A 25,234-nucleotide genomic window follows, 5' to 3' on the forward strand; every position below is an offset into this window, starting at 1 on the left:
ATTTTTGTAAAAGATGACTAAGATTTACGAAAAATGGTTAAAATTGACTATAAAGGGCAATAACTCCAAAAGGGATCAACTGACCATTTCGGTCAAGTTGACTTATTTGTAGATCTTACTTTACTGAACATTTTTGCTGTTTACAGTTTATCTCTATCTGTAATAATATTCAAGATAATAACCAAAAACAGCACAATTTCCTTAAAATTACCAATTCAGGGGCAGCAACCTATCAACGGGTTGTCCGATTCATCTCAAAATCTTAGGGCAGATATATCTTGACCTGATTAACAATTTTATTCCTGTCAGATTTGCTCTAAATGCTTTGGTTTTTGAGTTATAAGCCAAAAACTGCATTTTACCCCTATGTTCTATTTTTAGCCATGACGGCCATCTTGGTTGGTTGGGTGGGTCACCGGACACAATTTTTAAACTAGATACCCTAATAATGATTTTGGCCATGTTTGGTTAAATTTGGCCCAGCAGTTTCAGAGGAGAAGATTTTTGTAAAAGTTAACGACGACGGACGACGACGGACGCCGGACGCCAATTGATGAGAAAAGCTCACTTGGCCCTTCGGGTCAGGTGAGCTAAAAACATATAACATTCATACCCTTGCTATATTTCATACTCAGTATGTTAATTAATATATGAACATTTTATTCATGGTCATTGCATGTAACAGTTCAATGATACGTTTAGAGATGCAACATATACTATTGTCAACTATCACTGAAAAACTCTTGCAAACAACGGCATTGATAACAAGTCAATAATATTAACAGCCGTGAGCATATGTTTCTGTTTGAACAACATTGATGTTCACTGTTTTTATCGATCAGAGGTTTACGTTCTCCGTTGTATGACGCTTTACCTAAAAGATAAAAAATAAGATATTAATTGTACATCGAAATAATCAATGATTAGCTAACATGAAGATACGAGTTGCTTACTTATGGTGTTTTGCAGGCTTTTATTCTCTATTTTTGTTGTTCTCGTACGTTGTAATTTTTGCTTCGAATTATGAGATTTTATTGCCCCATTGCAGTTGTCTGCTTTTATCACAGTAATAGTATGTATATATCATATATGTGCATCAACTGAAAGTTATGACTCTACAGGATAGTGCCAAAGGATATCATCTGAAGAAGATAAGAAGTTATTCATAAGTTTGCCATTGTCGATACAAATGGACACAAGCAATTAGAGAAAAAACAACATGACAAAAACACATACACAGTCCGGAAAACTCTAAAAAATAGAAAATAAAAACTCCACAGAAATACGGGGGCGCACTCATCTGCTCTGTCAATTTGTTTTTTTTATTTTTGCGATTCAGGTTAGCTCTTTACGTGTATAGCTCCTGAATGATTTCATACATACAAACAGTTGCATGGTGAAAAGGTGAAATATTTTTTGTACATACTGCATAACTAATGTTTTATATTTTTTTAAGTATTGAGGTTAGTTGCGAAAATATGACGTGAAATTTGCTGTTCCGTCAATTACCTTAATTGTGCAAATCGTGTATGATGTGTATGAGAAAGGAAAAGAAGAGTAGTATACATGCATGGTGTATGAGGAATAGTGTACGGTGTAATGCATTATGGTGCTTGCTGTTATATATAGTGTGTGGTACGATGTGTCTTTGACCAGACTAGATAAGGACATTTTTACCACATGGTAGATTGTGGTTTGTCATTACGTCGTCTAATATTTTAATTACCGAACGTGACTATTCCCGATTGTGACTGTTTTGCTGAGTGTGAATTCGCATTACTATAAGACGTGTTACGGTACTTATCTATCCCTAATTCATGTATTAAGTTTGATGTTATATTTGTTATATATTTGTAATTTTCATCGGAGTTTGTCAAATTGGTTGACGTCTTTTCTATTATATTCATGTGTTATGATAAAGAAAATTAATCACCACCTTCATTTATTAGTTTTGATTTTGTTCAACGTAATCTGTACGATATTTTTGTGATTGAAGTTAAGATTCAAAACAAACCGGACATATATATAATATAGTTAATTGCTATTAATTAGTATTGCAATGTGCATTGTGTTTGAATGTAATATCAGTATTTAGTTTTATTATAATCTTAAATCAATCCTATTTCTATCTTATTTTTGAGATATAGTTTTTCAAATGTGACGTCATTTTCGTGCTGTTTCAGAAATTCAAATGTCTGCGTGACGTAATGTTTGTGCCTTTTCACTACTTCGTATGTGACGTCATTTTATGACTTTTTGCGTTGAGGCCTGGACCAAGTCGGGTGTGTCTATTTTCTGTGTTGGTCTTCAATGTATTATGTATTCGGGTTTTGTTTTCTGTAATTAGTTAAGACGTCAGTTTTATCATGTAAATCTTTTATATTCATTTGATAAAATTCACTGTTTGCAATAGCATAAATTGTTCTAAATAATAAGGATGTTATTATCACAAGCAGAAAACCCTAGCCGTATTTGGCACAACCTTTTTTCAAATTTTGATCCTCAAAGCTGTACAACTTTGTAACCTTTTTTTTGACTTTCGAACTTTTATATCTGGGCGTCACTGGTAAGTCTTGTGTGGACGAGGCGCGGTTTTGACGTATTGAATTTTAAACCTGATGCATATTATCTATTATTCATGTTTTTCTTTGCCTAATACGTTCTCCTATTTATTTGTATTGAAGTCCTGTATTATTATATTGTCATTTTAATGTTATATTTAACAATGCCATTAAAGTGCGAGGTTTGGCATGCCACAAAACCAGGTTCAACCCACCATTTTTTTCATTAAAAATGTCCTGTACCAAGTCAGGAAAATGGCCATTGTTATATCATAGTTCGTTTCTGTGTGTGTAACGTTTTTACGTTGTGTTTCCGTTGTGTCGTTTGTTTTCTCCTATATAAGACGTGTCACGGTACTTTTCTATCTCAAATTCATGTATTTGGTTTTGATGTTATATTGGTTATTTTCATCGGATTTAGTCTAATGCTTAGTCCGTTGCTATGTGTGTTACATTTGAATGTTGTGTCGTTGTTCTCCTCTTATATTTAATGCGTTTCCCTCAGTTGTAGTTTGTTTCCCCGATTTTGTTTTTTGTCCATAGATTTACGATTTTTGAACAGCTGTATACTACTGTTGCCTTTATGTACAACAGGGAAATTAACGCATTATGGTGCTTGCTGTTATATATAGTGTGTGGTACAACAGGGAAAATAATGCATTATGGTGCTTGCTGTTATATATAGTGTGTGGTACAACAGGGAAAATAATGCAGTATTCGTTTTTACAAATTATGGTTTTCATGGTCTTAGATCAATTCATTTAAATTACTGCGTTAAATAAAACGATTTCTAAGAAGTTTAATCAGCTCATTATTCTTTCGATTCTACTGTTTTCCTTTGTCCGAGTCACTGGCTTTGATTTCCACTTCATAACCAATTTTCTTTGTATACAAAATTATTCAAAACAAAATACAATTACGAAAATAAAGATTAACCCAAATCAAAATATGGCTAAAGGTGTATTAACGTTTGATTTATTTTCTAAATATCAAATATTGAAAAATCAGATCATAACATATGTTAAAGTCGATATTTATAAAAGAATTGACATTTGAAGAATCGTAAAGTAGCCTTCGGGAAACGTTCTTGAAAGATAAACTATTTCTTTGCGTGTTTAAAGGGTGACGTCAAGAGCTTTTTGATCTTATTTGTAAACTAGAAATTAATAAGACTGAATTCTAACTTGACGTACATAGCAGAAAAAAAAATTAATTAATCAACGCCATTTTTCTTTGAAGACGCAAATAGGTGGTGATTGAATGTTTTGAACAAGTAATGCTCTAGTATAACATAATTGAATACGGTTTACGCTTAGAGAATGTATTCTTCCAAATAAGTACAAATTCGGAGCGGCAGTAATTTTCTTAACACATTTTACCATTACACCAAATATACATAATTGTTCTAGCGGAAGATACTGATTATACCAATAATTGTAGGACTTGATTATAAAGCTTACAATATCAAACTTGGCGCGTCTAACAACAATGCAATGCATTCCCGGAATCAAACGCATCATGCAATCTTGAACTTAAGTTACTAATCAAATTCAAACGCACTTATTGCAATGAAAAATTAGAAGAGAATACATGTCTCATAATTGATACAAGTATGACCTATAATTAGAATTGAAATAGAAAAAGAAAAATCTTTTAACGGATAGCCTACTTTGAAAAATGCTTATATTTGCTTTCTATATCATCATAGACACACAACGTCCAATTGTTATATACACGAAAAGACAACGTTTCTTTATAAAAAGTTCATGTAATAAGAGCAGATAGACATCGTCGAGAACTTTGATGTGGAAAATAAGTATGTTTAAGGTACTGCTACATGCTACATGTATGGACTATGTTGAACACTCCAAATTACTCAGTTGAAAGCGATCAATATTATGTATGTACATATTTCTTTTCAATCTGTTTTCATCAGTTGTGCCATTTTTCAAATCTTTATGATGAACTGGCCGTAGGATATGTAGTACAATTTTGAGCACGTTTGTTCTTTCGTGAACGTGTTGCCATGGGACTCTAGCTCATGTATAATCGCTAATAAACAAATAATTTAAAAGAATAGAATTATTTTTTTTCGTATCGCATAAAACGAAAATGAATTTGTCTATATTCAATTACCTAATTCTTTCATTTCCACAGTTTCCTGAGCTGAAGAACCTTTATTATTTTCCGTAGTTTTCCTTTTGGAAATATTTTCATTTGAATTAACATCATCCTGAAATATATAATAAACATTTACTTGTATGTTATTCTATAATGACTCATTCTAAAGTTTTTATATATGTTTAACGCAAGAAACTTTTCTTATGCATATGTCGGGTGCGGGATTGTTTCAATGTACTAGCTAAGACATATTGATTTATTAAAAATATTCATTATCAAACGGCAATTCCAACATTTTTTTTTTCATTTCCGAAGGGACATTACTCGAAAAAGATGAAAGTCATACCACACAAATTCAAACTTGATCTATGTTTGGTGGTTATAAGTAGTGTGTATACATTTCATAACATTTGTTTAAGCAAACTCAAGTTAGAGCTTGGTAATCAATTTCGAGACAGACGGACGTACACACCGACAAGGGACAAGCCTTTAAAAACTATACAATACAAACTACTTGAAGGCTGTTATCTGCTCTTTGATCGGGCTGTTGTCTCTTTGGCACATTCCCCATTTCCATTTTCAATTGAATTTATAAGAGGTTGACGCACTGTCATCAACAGTTATAGTCAGACGTCTATACAATATGTCATGCTGTTTGTCGCCTTGTGTATTGACAAGGCTTCGTGATGAATAAACTTACACAAAGAAGCAAAGATCTGTCATCAGCACTTATAATCCCTTTAGGACACATGACATCAACTATCGACGCGACGTTTCTAGACTCACTTTGTAAAGTATTGTAGTATACTTTTACAAGGTATATATGTATTAAATTCCATTGGGGTTATACAGAGAATTAGAATAAAGAATCAGTGTAAGTACAAAAATGTAAGTTGGTTGGAGTCGTCTTATATACACCTATTTCCAGACATTAAGGTTTATTAAAGTTTATATCACAAATGCCTTTCAGGGGATTGTATATTTATTGATTTCAAATTTTTGAAATCTCGAGATTACGTATGCTTTAGTAGACATTGAACAGCAGTGAATGTCGTTAAACTGGTCATCTTCACAAAAAACGGTTTGACCAACACAATAGGCGGAAGACAATACCAAAGGGAAAATCAATATTTTAAGTAGAGTGTAAAACGGTAATGTGACGGAAGTGTTGCTGTTATAAAAGACCGTATTTTATAGTACAAATACATATATTATTATTATTAAATTTATAAAAGCATGACCAAAGAGAAATATAAAGACAAACTGACTTATTAAATTGTTTGGATGTTAGCAAGCATAACTTTTTAACATTTGGCAGGCATAATTTTATTTTCAAACAAATTCCCCGCCAATTTAAAGTCGGATTGGTTTTGCTAAAACTTTAGTTGTCTATGTTGTTTGTATAATTGTTTTTAGTCATGGTATTGTCAACTGATTCTTATAGTTCGTTCTTATGTTGTAATGTTATACCACTGTCCCATGTTACGGGGGGGGGGCTTAGGATCCCGCTAACATGTTTAACCCCGCCACATTATTTATGTATGTGCCTGTCCCTAGTCAGGAGCCTGTAATTCAGTGGTTGTCGGTTGTTTATGTGTTACATATTTGTTTTGTGTTCATTTTTTTTATATAAATAAGGCCGTTAGATTTCTCGTTTAAATTGTTTTACATTGTCTTATCGGGGCCTTTTATAGCTGACTATGCGGTGACCTATAGTTGTTAATGTCTGTGTCATTTTGTTCTCTTGTGGACAGTTGTCTCATTGGCAATCATACCACATCTTCTTTTTTTATATTATCAGTTTATTTTGGACTTCTGAGTTTTAGTGCACCTTTGGTATCTTCTGCGTCTCTTCAGGTTACTTTACCAGAAACTTAGATTGGTTAGATGTATAAAACCAGGTTTAATCCACCATTTTCTACATTTGAAAATGCCTGTACCAAGTCAGGAATATGACAGTTCTTGTCCATTCGTTTTTTATGCGTTTTGTTATTTGATTTTACCATGTGATTATGGACTTCACGAATTGATTTTCCTCTGAGTTCAGTATTTTTGTGATCTTACTTTTTTCTTACATAATGTGTACATACCGTTTTTATTGTCTCCGAAGACGACGAATCTTTTTATTGTACTCAGACTCAGAAATTAACCAATCAAAACACTGGATTGGTGTAATGTTGTACACCGAGTACTGAGTATAATTGTCTGACCGACAGACCTGGTCTCATTGCAATTTTGATTTGCATGGAATTCCTATTGCTTTCAAATGTTTTAATATGTATAGTTTCATATCTTTCTGGTATTATTTCATAAGAACCAGTATCATTGAATGTGTAATTTAAGTGTTTAACAAAAGTTCAAATATAGGTAACGGTATAAAATGAAATAACGTATATATCATAGCATTTAAAATGTATTACCTGACCACAACAGTGGTCTGAATTTGTGAATCTTTGGTCTACTTGAAAACGGATGGACTTGCTGCATTCTTCATCTTCTGCAAAAAATAAAATTATCATTTACCAGAGTAAGACGTTTATGTCAAAAATTCTATTTGATAAGAACATTGAATTTCATAAATACTTAATTTTCAAAATATAAAAACAAAATAATTATCTGTTCCTACACATGTGCAAGGACAGTCATGTACAATGCTGTGTATAATCTATTGGTTATCATGGTTATACCAAAGAATAATGTCAATGTATATTCACAATATTTTAGAAAATCCGAGCTCGCGTATGTAAGAAGATTAAAAACTTTTTAGCGTCATTCATTACTAGCGAAAGTTATTTTTAATAAAGAACTATAAAAAGTGATTTAAGACGACATGACAAAAATGATATAAGCTGTCCAGACACCTTATTTCTACTTATCCAACAATTATGTCCGCATAAAATGAATATTTTGGTTTTAGGACACTATTATCCCCTCTTCATCATGTTCAATATTAGTAAATAGTTGTAAAATAGCATATAAATGCTAAAAAGAGAATTAATTAACCGATTATTTGCCTTTCAATCGTACTATATTACGTCTTTTCTTTTAAGAGCCTTAGCCCAGTTGCACTAATAGAAAACGACAAAATAATTAATTCATTTTCAGATGGAGAGCTTTTTTTTTCTTTTTGCGGAATTAATCCGTTTAACTCATTACTGTCTAGATTTGATGTCGTTATCCGTATTTCACAAATAATTAATCGATTAAGAAAATAAAAATATCTAAAAGGTTTGCACTTTACACTTCATAATCTCGATAAAAGATGGTCTGGATGGGTTCCTTAAGTTAAAAAATCAGGCTTATTCTGTAAAATTCTAATCATTTTTTTTTTCACTACTGTTTATTCAAATATTTGATTTCTTTATTCTCTATGTTCTTTGTTTTCTTTAAATAGTATTACATGTACATTATCTATTTTTGTCTATTCCCCACAATTTTTGCTTTAACACCCCATTTTTTTTTTATTTCTATATTGTTAGCTCATTTTGGCCATATCTTAAAATCCTTCTGATTCTGACACTACCCTCATAAAGGATGCTGCGTCCTATTTGTCACTTTAATGTTTTAGCCTGCTAATTGAGATACATTTACTACGAGTTACTTGAATTGGATTTTCTTATGTGATATACTTTCTAGACAGCTGTATGAACATATTTCTTGTAAACGGCATTATTATATCTCCACCGTTGTATTCATTGCTTTTGTTTAACAGAAAAAAAAATCGGAAATTAATAAGAGATCACTACATTAACAGAAGTAAAGGATTGTTTTAAAAAATTATAAGATGTGATAGGATTGCAATCAGACAACTGTCCACCGAAGTTCACATGAAGAATATATAAGCATTTTTTTTCTACCTTCAACAACGAGAAAAACCTTTACCATACGCTCGTCGGTATTTGTTTGAAAAAAATGTTAGTTAGTAGATAAGAAGTTCGGGGTATCTATTTTGCATGTTTGATAATATTTATGCGTGTTCATTGGCGGCGACCGTCTTGAATTAAGCCATGATTGTCAACAAATTAAATGGTTTTTTTTCATGATTGAAATCATTAGAAAATTAGATGTTTTTTTTTTATTAATGGTAAACTAATTACAATAAACAGATCGAGAATTTGCGAGAAACTTTGACCATAACACCAGAAAAATACGCAACCAAAAAAAAATCAAAATTATTGAAGAAAATTAAGCATCCGAATATTCTTTAATTGTTTTTATCTTTTTGGTTTGTAATAATTTCACACACTCCGCAATGTCAATGTATTTATATTGCCGTCCTTCATCAATATTTCATCATTAATATTTCATTACTTCATCTCTCTGTGGTATCCGTGGTATATGAGATGACTGGCATTAAAGTTAATACCATTACGAATGGCTTTTATACTCGGAACACATCAGGAGATTTTAATATCATTTTATTGTAAGCCTAAATAAATTATGAAGTAAACTGCTCATATCATGTAAATAGAATTATAGTTATCTTCATAAGCTTGGTCTTAACTATATTAAAAACGCTAAATCTGGTCTTTCTATCCTTTTTTAACATAAAAATTACAGTATAAAATCTTCTTTCTGTATAACGATAAGGGAAGCGGCATAATTGCCAATAATTTTATTGTTCGCCAGAGTCCAAATGCAGATGATTTGACCTTCAAAGTTTATACATGTCGCCTTCAACAACTGTTCATATCAGAGCAATATAATTAGTTATCTTCATAAGCATTGTCTCAACTAAATTAAAAACGCCAAAGCTTGTCCTTCTATACTTTTTAATATTAAAAAACTTACAATTATATAATATCGTTTCTAGTATAAAGATAAGGACATGCGGTATAATTGCAAATTCGGCGACTATTTACCAGAGTACTAGGGGAAGATTATATAAACAATTACAAGTCACTGTAGTTCCTTCAACAATGAGCAAACCCCATTCTGTATAGTAAGATTAAAAAAAGTGTTTTGATTTATTTGTTCCTCAAAGGGTGATTTGATAACTCACTATAAAAGAAGGGCAAACATACCAGAGAGACAAACAAACTCATAAATCGAAAATAAACGGACAACGCCATGGCTAAAAAATAAAAAGACAAACAGACAAATAACATTTATTTACAAAAGACATAAAATAGAAAAATGAAGACTAAGCAACATGAACCCCACCAAAAATTGAGGGTGATATCAGGTGCTCCGGAAGGGTAAGCAGATCATGCTCCATATGTGGCACCCGTCGTGTTGCTTTGTTATTACAACCCCGGTAAATAGACTAATTCCGTAGGTCATATTCGTAATACATGTACAACACCTGGTATTAAAATGACAATGAATATTCCATGTACATGTATATGTTATTTGAATCAATTACATTTGGCTAGGTATTTATAGTAGGTTGTATGGGTTGAGAGAATATTTCGAAAGGAAATACAAGTTGCTAGGAAATCATTCAAGAATTTTTATAAACCCTTGTACTATGATTAACACGACAAACTCAAACAAGATCGACTTATTGACGCCTTTTTGTAAATTAAAATTGCTATTTTCCGGTAGCAGAAATACAAACGTACATGTAGTACTTTAATTTCTCGGTTATATTGGTTTTATTTCCAACATTAATTTTTCAAAACAAATTTTACCTAAACGAAGCATTCAATTGATCGATAATTTAAAATGACAAATCATTGTTATTTAATTTGAATGTTTACGTTTAAATTAGGTTCTTGTTGCGGTATCGATTGTAATTTAAATGCAACAAACTAAATTAACGCGTATTTTTTTTTTAAATGGTTCGTACCGGTTTAAAAGAAAATGGAGTTTAATTGTCAACGACAGAATTGTTCACCAAATACCATACATATGGCCTTCGACGATGAGCAAAATCCATTCTGCATAATTAACAATAAAAGATCCCGACATGACAAAAATGAAAAGAATACAAACAAGATTAGTAATTGGTTGCTTTATTTTCAAAACAATAAACGAAAAATAAAATGTAAAAAAAAACAACAACTAACGACAAATACACAAAGTACAGAACTGAAAGTTCTTGTAATTGCTGAACGCTAGTTCAAAGCCAAAAACAACTAAACTCTCTTCTAGATAAACTTTCATTAGGTACGATGGAACTGAATGGTATGACAGCAAAGCAAGATGCCTAAAAATTCTCAACATGTTTTGTTTGTAAAAATTTCGATATGCAATTGCTTATGATTGCTTACTAAATTTGTTTTGTTCATTTCATTTAAACATACATCATTATTATGTAATTAAGGTGACTGCTTTTGGATAATGTTTCCCTAAAGTGTACTCCTTCTCAACTGTTTAATCACTCATCTGGTTTGTTTGATCTCAACTTTGACGTCAATATTCTTGCTTTGATTTGATTTTGTTAATATAATGTGACGATAAACGGTGACTACATGTATATCTGACGACATCGGACATAAGAACACGATTTCTAAGCGAAAATATTAAAAACACAGATACACTATTCCTGTATTGAGAAATACTGTACGATAAGATGTTATACTTTTGTCGACAGTTGTTTCACGAGAGGAGAAATATCGTATGGTTATAGTGGAAGAATCTACATTTACCAGCCAGCATTTTGTCAGAAATATTTAAAATCACTATTATAATAATCGTTAATATGCTGTGTTTCTTGTTCTGTCATTCAATTTATTCATTCCACTACCTTTGAGTCTATAAAAATTATATATTTCATGTTTCTTGTCGTACACAAAAAAGTTTTTTTTTCATTTATCGAGAAAAGACATTAAAGTAGAAAAGACAATATAACTAGACTTGATGATAAAAACGTTCTGGAATCATGTGTCCTAGTATTGCAACTTGGAGAATAGTGCTGTGACTATTTGTCGAGTAATGTGCAATATCTTACTAGAAACCAATTCAAATAAAAAAGTGTTATCAACAAAGATATATAAGCAACATTGATTGGGTTTAAAATGGAACATTTTGTGTTTGTGTTTAAGGCTTATTGGAGAACGATGATAAAGTAAGACTCAGTCTCGTGCATGCATGTTCAATTCATTTTATAGTGATAAAAAATGAAACTGTTTGTTGAAAACAATATCTACTATCAAATACTTTTTTAATTTCCAAATAAAAAAGATAGAGTCAAATGGATAGATTATTCATGTATATGAAGAAAACAGAATAGTTGGCAAATTCATAAATAAAACAAAAAACAGAGGAAAAAGACCTTAAAAATTAAAGATAGCCCAATGAATTACCAGCATCCAGACCCTTATTCACCAAATAAGTAATCTTACCTGGTGTATTTTCATCCATACATTGACCATTTTGTTGTGAATAAGTGTTTAAGTAATCCTCTTTAGCCTTCTCAATCACGTCTTGTATAAAGATATCAATTTGTTTACAGTTTTCGTAATCTACCGCTTGTTCACGGTTCCATGCAAATTTCAATCGAGGTCTTTTCTTTCTTTCCGGATAAGGCGACGATGATTTTTTCAACAAAGCCTTTTTCAGACTTTTTTCACTCATAGTTTTTTAAATTACTTTCGGCACAGTAAAATCTTTCTTTCGAGTGACCTTGGATCTTTCGGTATCTTTTAACAAGACTAGGACCAAAATCGATTATTTAGTTTAGTTACATGAAGTTTTTCTGCTTCATTTATCCTGATTTCTTAAAACCTTCTCCTCGAATAAATCGCAATTATTTCATGTATATACAATCTACACAGAGAAACTCTTCAGAATCACTTTGTAAGGACGTATAAAGGTTTGATATTGGTAATATAAACAGTATAACAAGGTCCTCGCTTTTATTCCTTCATGATTGTATTAGCTTCGTTTATTTTTTAATTGAATTTGCTTATTTTTCTTCAAATAATTTAATTAGTAAAACTATAACCATTCCATTGACTTTTATATTCCTGTGCATTAAGTTTATTCATCTAAATGTTTTATTTTCTGTGCATCTGTATCATTTAAATGTTTTATTTTCTGTATCTGTAAAGTTGTTTGTCCCGATGGATGTGCATGTAGAGTTAGCTCAGTGCTGGAAAAAATACTGCATTGTGAGGTTTATCATAAAAATAATTATCATCAATAAAAAATTGAATTACTAATAAATCAAGAAGAACACAATGTATCATACTTACAATGTCATATTATAATCTGTTTGTATTCCTCTTTATTGATTTTTTTAATTATTTCAAACCCGGAAAGACTTTAACTTACACTGTTTGAGGTCAAGTATTTCAAAAACAAAGGTCACCAAGAGTGAGCTAAGGGAAGAACAAGTTTGGAAAGTGAAAATTTTAAAATTGTGAAGCAATTTTTAAGAGACAAATTTAAGTAATCAAGATTGCATTGTTTGATGTCATTTCAACCACCGAATTGCAGGCTCTTGACTTGGGACAACCACATACAAAATGTTGCGAGGTTAAACTCGTTTTCGTTAATTATTGTTATCAAATCTAGTATGTATTACGCTTTCTTAACAATTATAAATATGTAACAGACGCGGAAATACGCGCTAGGTTTTGGGTTTAACATTTTTATATAGTTATATCCCTTGTCAGTAAAAACACGAAATACGAACTAGATCAGTGTGGAGGTAAATTTGTTGTGTTTTTTGTATCGTGCAGATAAAATACTTTGATTATATGTCATGTATGTCATTCGATAATACTTTATTTTTATTTGACTGTATTACTAAGGTTGTTTTCATTTTTTCTTTGTAATGTTCACGTAAACGTCAAATCCAGTACGAGGGCACCTATTGAATTTTTATTCTGAACATTTGTGATTCTTTATCTTATGTTTTGTAATATTCCAGGCAAATCATTACCATTAACATAGGGAGAGAAAACTGATGTACTTTTAACACATTCCCTGTGGAAATTCTGTAATTATTCTTTTTATCTTTTGTATCTGTTTACCCAAATAATTATCTTTTAAATGCGAAAATAAAGGATTTTAATAGTTGTTCATGCTTTAGGCTAAGAGAATCCTCCTGATAATTAAACTTTGTGATTCTACGAAGGCTTTGAACATTAATGTGATTTTGAAATATACCTTTTATACTTTTACATTCAATACGAACAGAACAGTACGTTGGATATTGCTATTATGGTTGTTGAATTACTCGATATGAATGTGGTTTGCATAGTTTTTGTGTATGTATTTTACAATTTCCCTATAAATATGTATTACGTTTGCCACCGGGCGCCATTTAACAAATATCCGGCGTAAAACATTGAAAAGATCTATACTTTTTTTTCATTGGAAAACTACATAATTAGTTAATTTTTGTTATAAAACCATCTTTTATGACTCTGAATATGCATTTCAGTGCAATTAATTCCGATGCTATTGTTTCTGTTTGCTCGAAAAGCTTTCCAACAAGATATCATTTGTATTCATGACAATTGGGAATTAATTCCATACATATTGCTTACAAACTAAATATGTACTGCTTTACGCTGGAGAAAGAGGAAAAAACAAACACAGAATGAGTATCATAAAAGAATGGTTGAAAACAATAAAAGATATAAAGGGAAATAGGATCTGGGCCGAAGTTAAAGTTACAACGAGGATAAAACATCACTGGAAAAAAAACAAATGAAAATAAAATAAGATTTTTATTTACTTCTTGACTATATACTATATTCATTTTGTTTCTACAAAGGATTTTAACCTGACCCCCTTTTCGTGTTTGTCTACGTCTACGTCACTGAAGACCTTTCATTACGGCACTAACAGTAACTGCCAACTGGTGATATTCAAAAGTTACGTTTATATAACTATTCTTGCCAATCCCTTATACAGATTTAAAAAAGTATTTAATAGCTATAATTTTAATTTTCCTATAGTCAACTGAATTTCCATTTCTGTGTAGCAACATCCCAGCGGCACCAGCATATGGAGTATATGTGTATCAATAGAACGTTACTCTAGAGCTAGCTCAAAGTACGTTGATTTTGTTAAACGAGGAATACTGCTTTCTCAAAAGTTGATAAGACAGGGCTATGAATCAATCAAAATAAGGTAATCACTCAAGAAATTTTACGGTCGCCATCATGAGCTAATTGGCCATTACGACAAAAGTGTGACAGAAATCATATATGATATTCTTCCTCAGTCATAACCTTCCATCATTTCCGAACTGAACAAAGAAATAACACCACAGGTGCTGTATTCGGTGCCGGAAACGCTTACCACCTTTGATAACTATTTACACTACTGGGTCGATGCCACTGCTGGTGGACGTTTCGTTCCCGAGGGTATCACCAGCCCAGTAGTCAGCACTTCGGTGTTGACATGAATATCAATTATGTGATCATTTTTATAAATTTTCAGTGACAAAACTTTGAATTTTTTGGAAAACTAAGGATTTTCTTATCCCAGGAATAGATTACCTTAGCCTTATTTGGCACAGCTTTTTGAATGTTGGGTCCTCAATGCTCTTAAACTTTGTACTTGTTTGGCTTTACAACTATTTTGATCTGAGCGTCACTGATCAGTCTTTTGTAGACGAAACGCACGTCTGGCGTAATAAATTATAATCCTGGTACCTTTAATAACTATTTACCCTTCCGGATCACCTGAATTCACTCCCGATTTTTAGTGCAGGTCGTGTTGTTTTTTATTTATTATTGGTAACTGTTGATGTTGATTTGTTTACTCCTTGGTTTTAATGGTAATTGTCTTTAACATATTACACAATTCCATAGTTTTATCATTATATTCTAAGTTCTGATTCTGTTATCGATAGCCATTCAACTCTGAAGTTGTTTGAATGCACTCGACCATAAACAAAATTGACTAGGATTGTCAGTTTTCCTACCGACGGTCGGTTGGTTTCACCCGGGTCTCTGGCGTCCTCAATTGATTAAAACTTACCAGTACGAAATAGCACTAAAGTGTTGAAAGTTGCACTACATATCTATCAATCAACCAATTTCTATTTGCTGTTAAATACTACCTTGCACAATTTTATTGTTTTATTATTTTAAACACTTACCACTTTCAGAAAAGGTTTTTGGTAGCTCTTACTATATTACTCAAATCTATCGTTTTAATATTAAACGCTTACCGCTTACAGACAATATGTCTAGTAGCTTTTACTACCTTGCACAATTCTATCATTTAAGGAATAACAGTACTGTAGTTGAAGAGTTGCCACCGTCAATTGTAGATTTGATGGTCGCAAATGCAGTTTTACTGGCGACGCGTAGCGGAGAAAGTAAAACGGAGATTTGCGACCGTCAAATCAAAATTGACGGTGGCAACTCTTCAACTACAGTACTGTTATTCCGATTCTAATGCATTACAAAAAGAAAAAATACGATAAAACTTGAAAAAATGTCTAAATTTGTCAAATAAAAAAAATTCCGCGAAACTTCATGAATGATTTTGGCACAAAGACGTCTTGGCTAAACGTAACAACGTAACGTCATAGAAATGAAAACTTACAAACTGGAGGTTATTACGTTACCTGTACGCTTCAAATTCGGATAAAATTACATTAAAACGTCGAATTCGAGGTAGGTGTTGTTTTATTTTTGATTATATAGTAGTAATCGAACATTTGTTGATTCATCAATTCAAAATGACGGGTCCCTTCTTAGTTACGCCTGGTCAACTGTGGATTTGACGGCAACTTTTAGCCAATGAAAAAATTGTTACATCCAAATTGCATTAGAATTTATGATTGAACGCTTACATGTACAGAATAAATGTCTACCTTGTATAATTCATATCATTTTTATTATTAAACGCTTCCCGAAAAGATTTCTGATAGCTCTTACTACCTTGTATAGTTCTAGTATCGTTTTATAATGGAACGCATATCGAAAATATTCCTGATAGTTCTTATGGGGCCCTCTTCTTATTACCTTGCACAATAATATTCTTTTATTTTCAAACGATTCCCGACAAGATTTCTGATAGCTCTTGTACAATTCTATACTTTTATTATTAAACGCTTACCTTGCACAGTTTTATCGTTTTATTATTAAACGCTTACCGACATGATTTCTGATAGCTCTTACTACCTTGTACAATTCTATACTTTTATTATTAAACGCTTATCTTGCACAGCGCTATCGTTTTATTATTAAACACTTACCGACATGATTTAATTCTGATAGCTCGTATGTCCTTATACAATTCTTTAATCCTATAATTAAGGCTTACAAACATTCAGATAACTTTGTTGGTTACCTTGAATAACTATCGCTTTATCTTTAAAACGTCTATTGAAAGAATTTAGAAAGCTCTTCTTGCCTTGCACAATACTTTCATTTTATGACTAAACGCTTACCAAAAAGCTTTCTGGTAGCTCGTACTACCTTACACAATTCTATCATTTCGTTATTAAACGCTTACCGAAAAGATTTCTGATAGCTCGTACTACCTTACACAATTCTATCATTTCGTTATCAAACGCTTACAGAAAAGATTTCTGATAGCTCGTACTACCTTACACAATTCTATCATTTCGTTATTAAACGCTTACCGAAAAGATTTCTGGTAGCTCGTACTACCTTACACAATTCTAATATTTCGTTATTAAACGCTTACCGAAAAGATTCCTGGTAGCTCGTACTACCTTACACAATTCTATCATTTCGTCATTAAACGTTTACCGAAAAGATTTCTGGTAGCTCGTACTACCTTACACAATTCTATCATTTCGTTATTAAACGCTTACCGAAATGATGTCTGATATCTCTTATAATTACTACCTTACTTAATTCTGTCATACTATTATCAAATGTTTAACCGAAAAAAAAAAATTATCGCTCTTTCTACCTTGCACAATTCTATAATTATATTATTAAATGCTTACCAAAAGGATTCAGGAAACTATATTACCTTGCACAAACTATCGTTTGATGATTAAAGACTTACTGAAAACATAATTCAGAAAGCTCTTCGCATCTTGCACAATACTTTTAGTTTATGATTAAACGCTTACAGAAACAAATTCTGGTAGCTCTTACTATCTAACACGATTCTATCATTATATTATTAAACGCTTATGGATAAATTTCTGAAATTTTTACTGCCGGTGTACAATATGATCGTTTAATGATTAAACGCTTACAGAAAAGAATTTAGAAAGATCTTCTTACTTAGCAAAATTCTGTTATTTTATGATTAACAAAAATAATTCATAAAGCTCTTCTTACCTTACACAATTCTATAAATTTATGATTAAACTCTTACCGACAAGAATTCAAAAAGCCCTTGTTAAAATGTACATCCTCTGAAATTAAAGTGTGCACAATACTACAAGTCTATAAATAAACGCTTACCGAAAAATCTCTGTCAGCTTATTATTTATCAAATAGTAGATATTTTCTATTAAGTAAACTTCTATCCAATGAATTTAAATTTACCAACATCCTATTATTCCAGTCATATGGAAATGAACATACAAATCCTCTTAGGGCATGCTATCAATGGATTTCTCGTCCGTGATCGGAGATAAGTCTGTAATCCTTTACTACGACGCAGATTGACACTTGATCTAAAACATAATGGGCTTTACTGAAAACACCATTAGCCTTCGTGAAACACTTTTGTTCCGTGTAATACGACGACAAAGACAGGTTCTATGTCATAATACTGTCAATGTATCGGAAGGTATTTAGATAGACCAATCGATCGCAGTCAAGTGTATATTTCAATAGTAAAAATTTGTGATATAATCCATCTTTTAAAAAAGTGTAAGTTTTGTTTATGCTGACTTGAGCCTGAATATCCATCCTTTCATCTTAGTTTGTTGATGATGCCGCTTAAATGAATTCTAAAAAGTTTTATTTTTATTCTTTCGTGTGAATGTCAGATATCTAGTTTCAACTCTGTCCCGCTGCTTTTTTCCTGATAAATGAATAATTCAATTTCCTTTTTTAGCTTTTTCTATATAGTCTATCTTGTGTAAGATTACATTCCGGAAATTAGCCACGTCGATAGAGCTTAAGGTGTTAATCACTTTGCGATGAAAACTTGATCGGCAAAATGTTTTTTTCCTAATGATAAATTGGTTCAACCACTGTTTAATAAATAGGGAAAAGTTGTATACTGCATATTTCATTTAAGGTAATTTTCACGATTCCGTTATTATTTAATTATATCAAAACTAGTTTCAATGAAATTGAATTCGCAGTCAACATTATATATGTTGAGTCAATATTATAAAAGATGTCAATAATACCTTCCAATTACGTTTGCGGTCTTCCTCTTGTTAAATTAGCTTTGAATTTGTTTCTTTGTCAAAGCATACACACCACAACTTAATTAACAGCTGTGAAAATAGTTGTGAAATACGTCGTATTATATAGACAAGCATAATTATATACATGCCATTGGCATAATGAGGATACGGTTGTATCCATGATATCTATTGTAAATCGATGCGTGTTTCATCTACACAAACGTTTTGATTAATTATTTTCAGATAAATATTTGTATGTAATTTTTTTATCAGGGGTAACTATTTTAATAATTTGTGCAGTCTTACATTTTGAATACCAAACGAAACATCTAAAAGAGGGACGAAAGATACCAAAGGGACAGTCAAACTCATAAATCGAAAATAAACTGACAACGCCATGGATAAAAATGAAAAAGACAAACAGACAAACACTAGTACACATCTAAGTAAGAAGCAATTTCAATCTTTGAAGTCGAGGCTACAGTGTGGTTTGTGGTGTGGCCGAGGTATCATGGGTGGTTCAAACACGGAGAGATTGTCTAAGATCGTTTTAGATGTACGAGAGTCACACAACAGGAAAAAAGGGGTGGGGTGGTGGATTACATATTCCAATATTTATTTTGCTTACTGGTTTGAAAACTATTGACTTTTGTTTGAAAAGAAAATCATCACTAACTGACTTTGATTTCGATCGCGTCAGTTTTTATGGTTCTGTTTATTTCTTAAGGACGGAAACTTGCTTCAAGGACAATCTTATTTATCCACACTAGATATAAAAAGCTGCACTACAATAGTCATCATCAACATTGTGTACCAAGTGTACTAAAGGACTTATATTATACGTTTAAGATGTGGGTGTATCCGATTCAATATAAATGTCAACTGCATTAGATTTTAAATGTTTTGTAAAGATTACCACGCATGAACGTTCAATAATGTTAAATTCGCTCAATAAATATTATTCTACTGTCATTTAATTTCAAAGTGATAGCGTATATATTTGAAATCGTACTTTTATTGAAAAATTGTGATTTTTTTATTCGAAATTAACGTCAAAAGCTTTTAGTATTTTGCTTACATTCAAATCAATTTTGACTCTGGTGACTTGGTATCTCAACACTCACAACACGTTTCCTTATACTTATATTACGGTATTTTGTAAAGATTAAACAAAAAGTTCGTGTCATGCGCATTCTAATCTGTATAATAGATTGATTTTGCAAACAGATCTCGTGACAGAAATATACACCATTGTCTTCATATTATTGTTGATTTCATCGCAATCTTATTATTTATTCATATGTTTTGATAGTATCACAGAATTGTATACGTTATAAATCAATACACTATAAAAGGACAACTATCAAGTTTGCTTTGAAATTGAATAAATAATACCTTATTTCCTCCCTCTGGATGCGAAAAAATAAGACACGAAAATAATTGTAATACTATATAAAATATCGTTGTGAATTTAATATTGGATATGAAAGAGAAAAACACTGGTTGCCTATAATATGCGAAAGGATACAAAAAAATAACGGAATCAACGGAACCAACGAAATAAAATAAAATCGAAATAAAAAATAATATGATTTATATTTCTCAATATCTACAAAAGTAATGATTGATTTTGCAAAATTTAAAATCAAGGAAAACATAAATACTACAGATTGAGTGGAGAAACAGACGAATGAAAGGAAAAAGACATAATAGAGTAACAACGAGGAATATGAGCGGTAACAAAAGGTATAGACAGAAGATAATAACGCACCTTTGGCCATCTCAAAATACCGTGACGTATCCCCGTTTGTAGAAAAGATTTGGTTAATTATCAGATACAAATATTTACAGCCGATTCCATTGAGTGCGTAGATAAAGGTAAAATATATGGTTAGCTTCCTTGCTAGCCGAACTGTGACGTCATTATTGGGTAAGATAAACTATCCTTCTTTAAGAGTTGACTAGTCTGACAGATAACCACTTCGAAAGTAGGGTACCTTACCTAATAATGAATTCACGGTTCAGCTAGCAAGCAAGCTAACGAAAGATTTTACCTTTGACTTCACACTAAATGCAACCTGCTGAAATGTAGATAACGTATACATCATATTTATCTTCAAAATTTGTAAATTTACACAGATTATAATTTTCACGATGTAAATCTCCAATTTAATTATATTTTGGAGTAAGAGAACAACTGGTGTATCCAGAGTCGGAGTTATATATCCTGGTAGGGTCATGTCTTAGTTTTCGCGGACTGTTGTCATGTAAAGATGCACGTTTGAAATCCGACTCGGATTGTCGGTCTTGTACAAGTCTTTGTTCATAACGTGTTATCATACGGATATCCATATTATATTTGCCCTAAGACGTTAAAGTCTTTTTCAACTGAATCTTCAAATGATTCCTTCGTTCTATTAAACTACTCGTTCAAAAACATAAATGCAGTTTAGCGAATATTCACATTTTGTTTCGTTTGAATAATATAGTGATGTGATTATTTTTAATTCGCTACTTTTATTTTTTTTTTTCTATTCATTTTAATATTTTGTTGATTTCGCTTCGGTTCGTTTTTGGTTGTTTTATGTTTGCATATATGTTTGTTTTGTTCATTGTTTTATGTGTTTTTTTTTTTCTTATATAGGTATTCATATCATATATCTTTATTTTCATATACAATAGCGTTTTTTCAACACCAAAAATTACCTAGCAGGTGAGCTTCGCACACTGATCATGTTGAAAATACTTGTAGTTGTTTCCAATAACGTACTTGAAAGTACTTAAATTCATTTGCCGTATAATAAATTGCATAAGCAATAGTCTTTTATTGATTTCTATATGACATTTAAATGCAGGAATACATCATGTTCGATAAAAGTAAATGCATTTATCTTGTCAAGTAGATTGTACAACAAGTTATCGTGTAGCCATTACTGTTCTTTTGGAATTGATGAATTAACATTAAAGCATTAGCAATAAAGGTTTACGGATTTACACAGCACTAAATGAAGCTGAAAACATTGAATCGATGAACCTACTGAAGGTAAGAGAGCTTACCTACAGACGAATAAGAAATTATCATGTGACCGCAATAATCTGAAAAAAAAAATGTAAACGCAACACCACGTCATTTTTCTGGAAACATGAGTTTTATTTAACAACTGCGTGATTGAGCTAGACAAACATAATCATGTTGTTTTTTTTAAATCTACATATCCGATAATTGAATTTAAGGAGGCTCGAGGGTATAAAAATTTCAGAAAAAAATTAAACATTTGTTTTTCATTACAAATTTTATTTATTACCTTTTGTAGTTGTTACTTTATCATATGGTACAAAAAACAATCAAAACAATTAATTCGTGTTGGCCCCAGATGACTTTTAAAATGTAAACATCATCTAAAAAGTTCCAAATTATCTCCCTTTGGTGGAAAATTGCCATTTTTTGGCTTTAAAATTGAAATATCTCTTTTAACTCATTGGTGACCTATATTTTTTAATATAATTTCGAAATATGCTTTACTTAAACTAAATTATTGTAAAATTTGAGCAATTTCTGTAATAAATTTCTTTTTTTATTTCGATATTACCTTTATTTCTCCTATTAGTTCAACAGAAAAAAAAACACTTTTACAAAGATGTATGCTTCTTTCGACGGCAGATTGTGAGCGCAAATGAACGGTGACCCCATTTTTTTATTTTATTTTTCTCTTAACTATAAGATAAAGTTCATTTATAGAAAAATATTGAGAAATCCTATATAAATGTTTTAGACCCGCGAACCCCCTTAACCAATAATCTTGATCTTTCGAATCCAAATGTGTAATGCTTCACGTAGAAGACGTACAAAAAAATAGAGCAGATGCACATGCAAATCATGTCTTATCTTTCATATGATTTTATTGGTTTGATTGGTATAAAACTTATTTATCCATTCAGTTGATTTTTGTTTTTATATTGTTTCTCAAACCTATCCGAAGACTAGTCCACAGATATCCATCATCGTTGAGTCTGTATACTTGGTAATGTTTTCCAGAGCATGACTGTAATACTATAGCATCGGCACAAGCAATCTGGTTCAACAGCTGTTTGTCACCATTTAAGCCAGGATTACACCAGCAGCTCAAGATCGGTGCATTAACAGATGCAACATGGAAAATCTCCAACTAATATCGATAGACAGCCAGACAGCGTCTCCTGGAAAACAGATTACCCGCTAAATGTCATTATTTTGGCGAATAACTGAAACGCCGGCATCAACTTGCAAAGATCCGATGAGTTGACAGAATAAGGATTGTATACCTGTAAAATTTTAGGCGAGTCTAGTCCAGCGATAAATTAAGCTTCATCTTCAGAAAAGAGACGATCGTACACACGTTCTTATACGTTGGATTGAACCCAAAAGGATATATATTGTGTAATGATTTGGATTAATGTGTACAGTCATCAATCAGCACCTCAATTTCTGCAAAAATACAACAGGTTCATGAGCAAAAATGGGGAGAAAACCGAAGATCATATTCGTCGATTGATCGAGTAAATACTGAAACTTTTCCGTGTTGTGGTACATGCTTATGGTGGGCAAAGACAGATATTGACATTGACGTGACGTCATCTGAACGTTATGGATTTACATTTTAGTGAATTTGAAAAATGTTGTAAGTATTAACAACTAGTATGCCATATGTCAGTATATTGTGATGCTTATTTCTGTATTCAAAAAATGTTGAAAAGTACATTTTTATTACAAATACTGCGGTTTTGTTTCTGGAAGTATAAACAGAAAAATATGCAGAACAAGCTTCATTTTAGGTAAGATTCGTCCGACTTGATAGCTTTATTTTGTATGACGTTGAGCCCCAACCCCATTTCGCCCTAAACTAATCTAAATAAATGGATTGATCGATTATTGTTTGCGTATTGTTTAATGGTAAATAATTCATGCATATCTTTGACGAACGTACGAACATACATTCATTTTTCACTTTCAATTTTTTATATCTGGGCGTCACTGGTGCATCTTGTGTTGACGAGGTGCGTTTTTGGCGTATTGGATTTTAAACCTGATGCCTTTTGTTATCTATTAATCACGTGTTTCTTTGTCTAATACGTTCTCAATTTATTTGTATTGTAGTCCTGTAAAATTATGTTGTCATTTCAACGTTATATTTAACATTGCCATTAAAGTGCGAGGTTTGGCGTGCCACAACACCAGGTTCAACCTACCATTTTTATCTTTAAAAATGTCCTGTACCAAGTCAGGAAAATGGCCATTGTTATATTATAGTTCGTTTGTGTGTGTGTAACATTTTAACGTTGTGTCGTTTGTTTACTCTTAAATTTGAGTGTGAATTCACATTACTATAAGACGTGTCAAGGTACTTTTCTATCCCAAATTCATGAATTTGGTTTTGATGTTATATTTGTCATTCTCATCGGATTTTGTCTAATGCTTAGTCTGTTTCTGTGTATGTTACATTTTAATGTTGTGTCGTTTTTCTCCTCTTATATTTAATGCGTTTCTCTCAGTTTTTATTTGTTACCACAATTTTGTTTTTGTCTATAGATTTACGAGTTTCGAACAGCGGTAGACTACTGTTGCCTTTAGTTATAAAGATGAAGCGCATTTATTACTACTGCGACAATTGCATGTATTGGACACTAAGTATACGTGTTACTGGGACATATATTTGATTTGCAATATGCCATTCGGACTAATTGTGTCAGCGGTTATTCTCTACAAAACATGCATTTGGTCATTCAGTAATGAAGATAAGACTATTATATTGAAATTAAGTTGAGTTGCAATCTTTGTTTGATAAATAATAGAGAGGAAATATTTTCTTTCTAAATTATTTAGTAACAAATGCTACTTTTGTTTATGAGTTACCTCCCCTTCCCCATGTATAGATGCTCCGGAAAAAAGACAATTATATTACTAGTATACTGTATTTGTAAGTAGTTAAGGTTTTTCCATGCTCTATTGTGCATGTTTTGTACAATATTCAACTTAAAAAATAACTTTTTTTCTTGTTTATTTATGAACAAGTTTATTTAGTAATGAATGATTGTACTGCTATATTTATGACAAAAAAGTGTAAGTTTTGTTTATGCTGACTTGAGCCTGAATATCCATCCTTTCATCTTAGTTTGTTGATGATGCCGCTTAAATGAATTCTAAAAAAGTTTTATTTTTTATTCTTTCGTGTGAATGGCAGATATTTAGTTTCAACTCTGTCCCGCTTTTTTTTTTTTTTTTTGATAAATGAATAATTCAATTTCCTATTTTAGCTTCTTCTATATAGTCTATCTTGTGTACAGATTATATTCCTGAAATTAGCCA

General features: G+C 31.6%; 1 protein-coding gene across 2 annotated transcripts; it reads right to left on the minus strand.

Moving 5' to 3' along the window:
* Window positions 1-643: 643 nt before the first annotated feature.
* LOC143076860 (uncharacterized) lies at window positions 644-18,981 on the minus strand. 2 transcript variants are annotated; one of them, XM_076252753.1, is made up of 5 exons: window positions 18,074-18,981; window positions 11,972-12,720; window positions 7,103-7,179; window positions 4,698-4,794; window positions 644-874 (listed from the first exon to the last, which is right to left on the minus strand). In XM_076252753.1, the coding sequence occupies exons 2-5, from the start codon at window positions 12,201-12,203 to the stop codon at window positions 723-725; spliced, it is 558 nt and encodes a 185-aa protein (XP_076108868.1). In that variant the 5' UTR covers window positions 12,204-12,720; window positions 18,074-18,981; the 3' UTR covers window positions 644-722. The 2 variants fall into 2 exon arrangements, with proteins under 2 accessions (XP_076108868.1, XP_076108867.1); XM_076252752.1 differs by having other exon boundaries at window positions 17,990-18,981.
* Between the last annotated feature and the right edge of the window lie 6,253 nt (window positions 18,982-25,234).

Source organism: Mytilus galloprovincialis, chromosome 5 (assembly GCF_965363235.1).
Source record: "Mytilus galloprovincialis chromosome 5, xbMytGall1.hap1.1, whole genome shotgun sequence".
Taxonomy (NCBI): Eukaryota; Metazoa; Mollusca; class Bivalvia; order Mytilida; family Mytilidae; genus Mytilus; species Mytilus galloprovincialis.

Bases quoted from the DNA above. Each gene is read 5' to 3' on its own strand.
- LOC143076860 (XM_076252753.1), bottom strand. From the start codon at position 12,203: ATGAGTGAAAAAAGTCTGAAAAAGGCTTTGTTGAAAAAATCATCGTCG. The intron at 4,795-7,102 runs GTAATACATTTT...TATATATTTCAG, and splicing joins CAGACCACTGTTGTGGTCAG to GATGATGTTAATTCAAATGA. The intron at 875-4,697 runs GTAATTGAATAT...TTTATCTTTTAG, and splicing joins TGTGGAAATGAAAGAATTAG to GTAAAGCGTCATACAACGGA.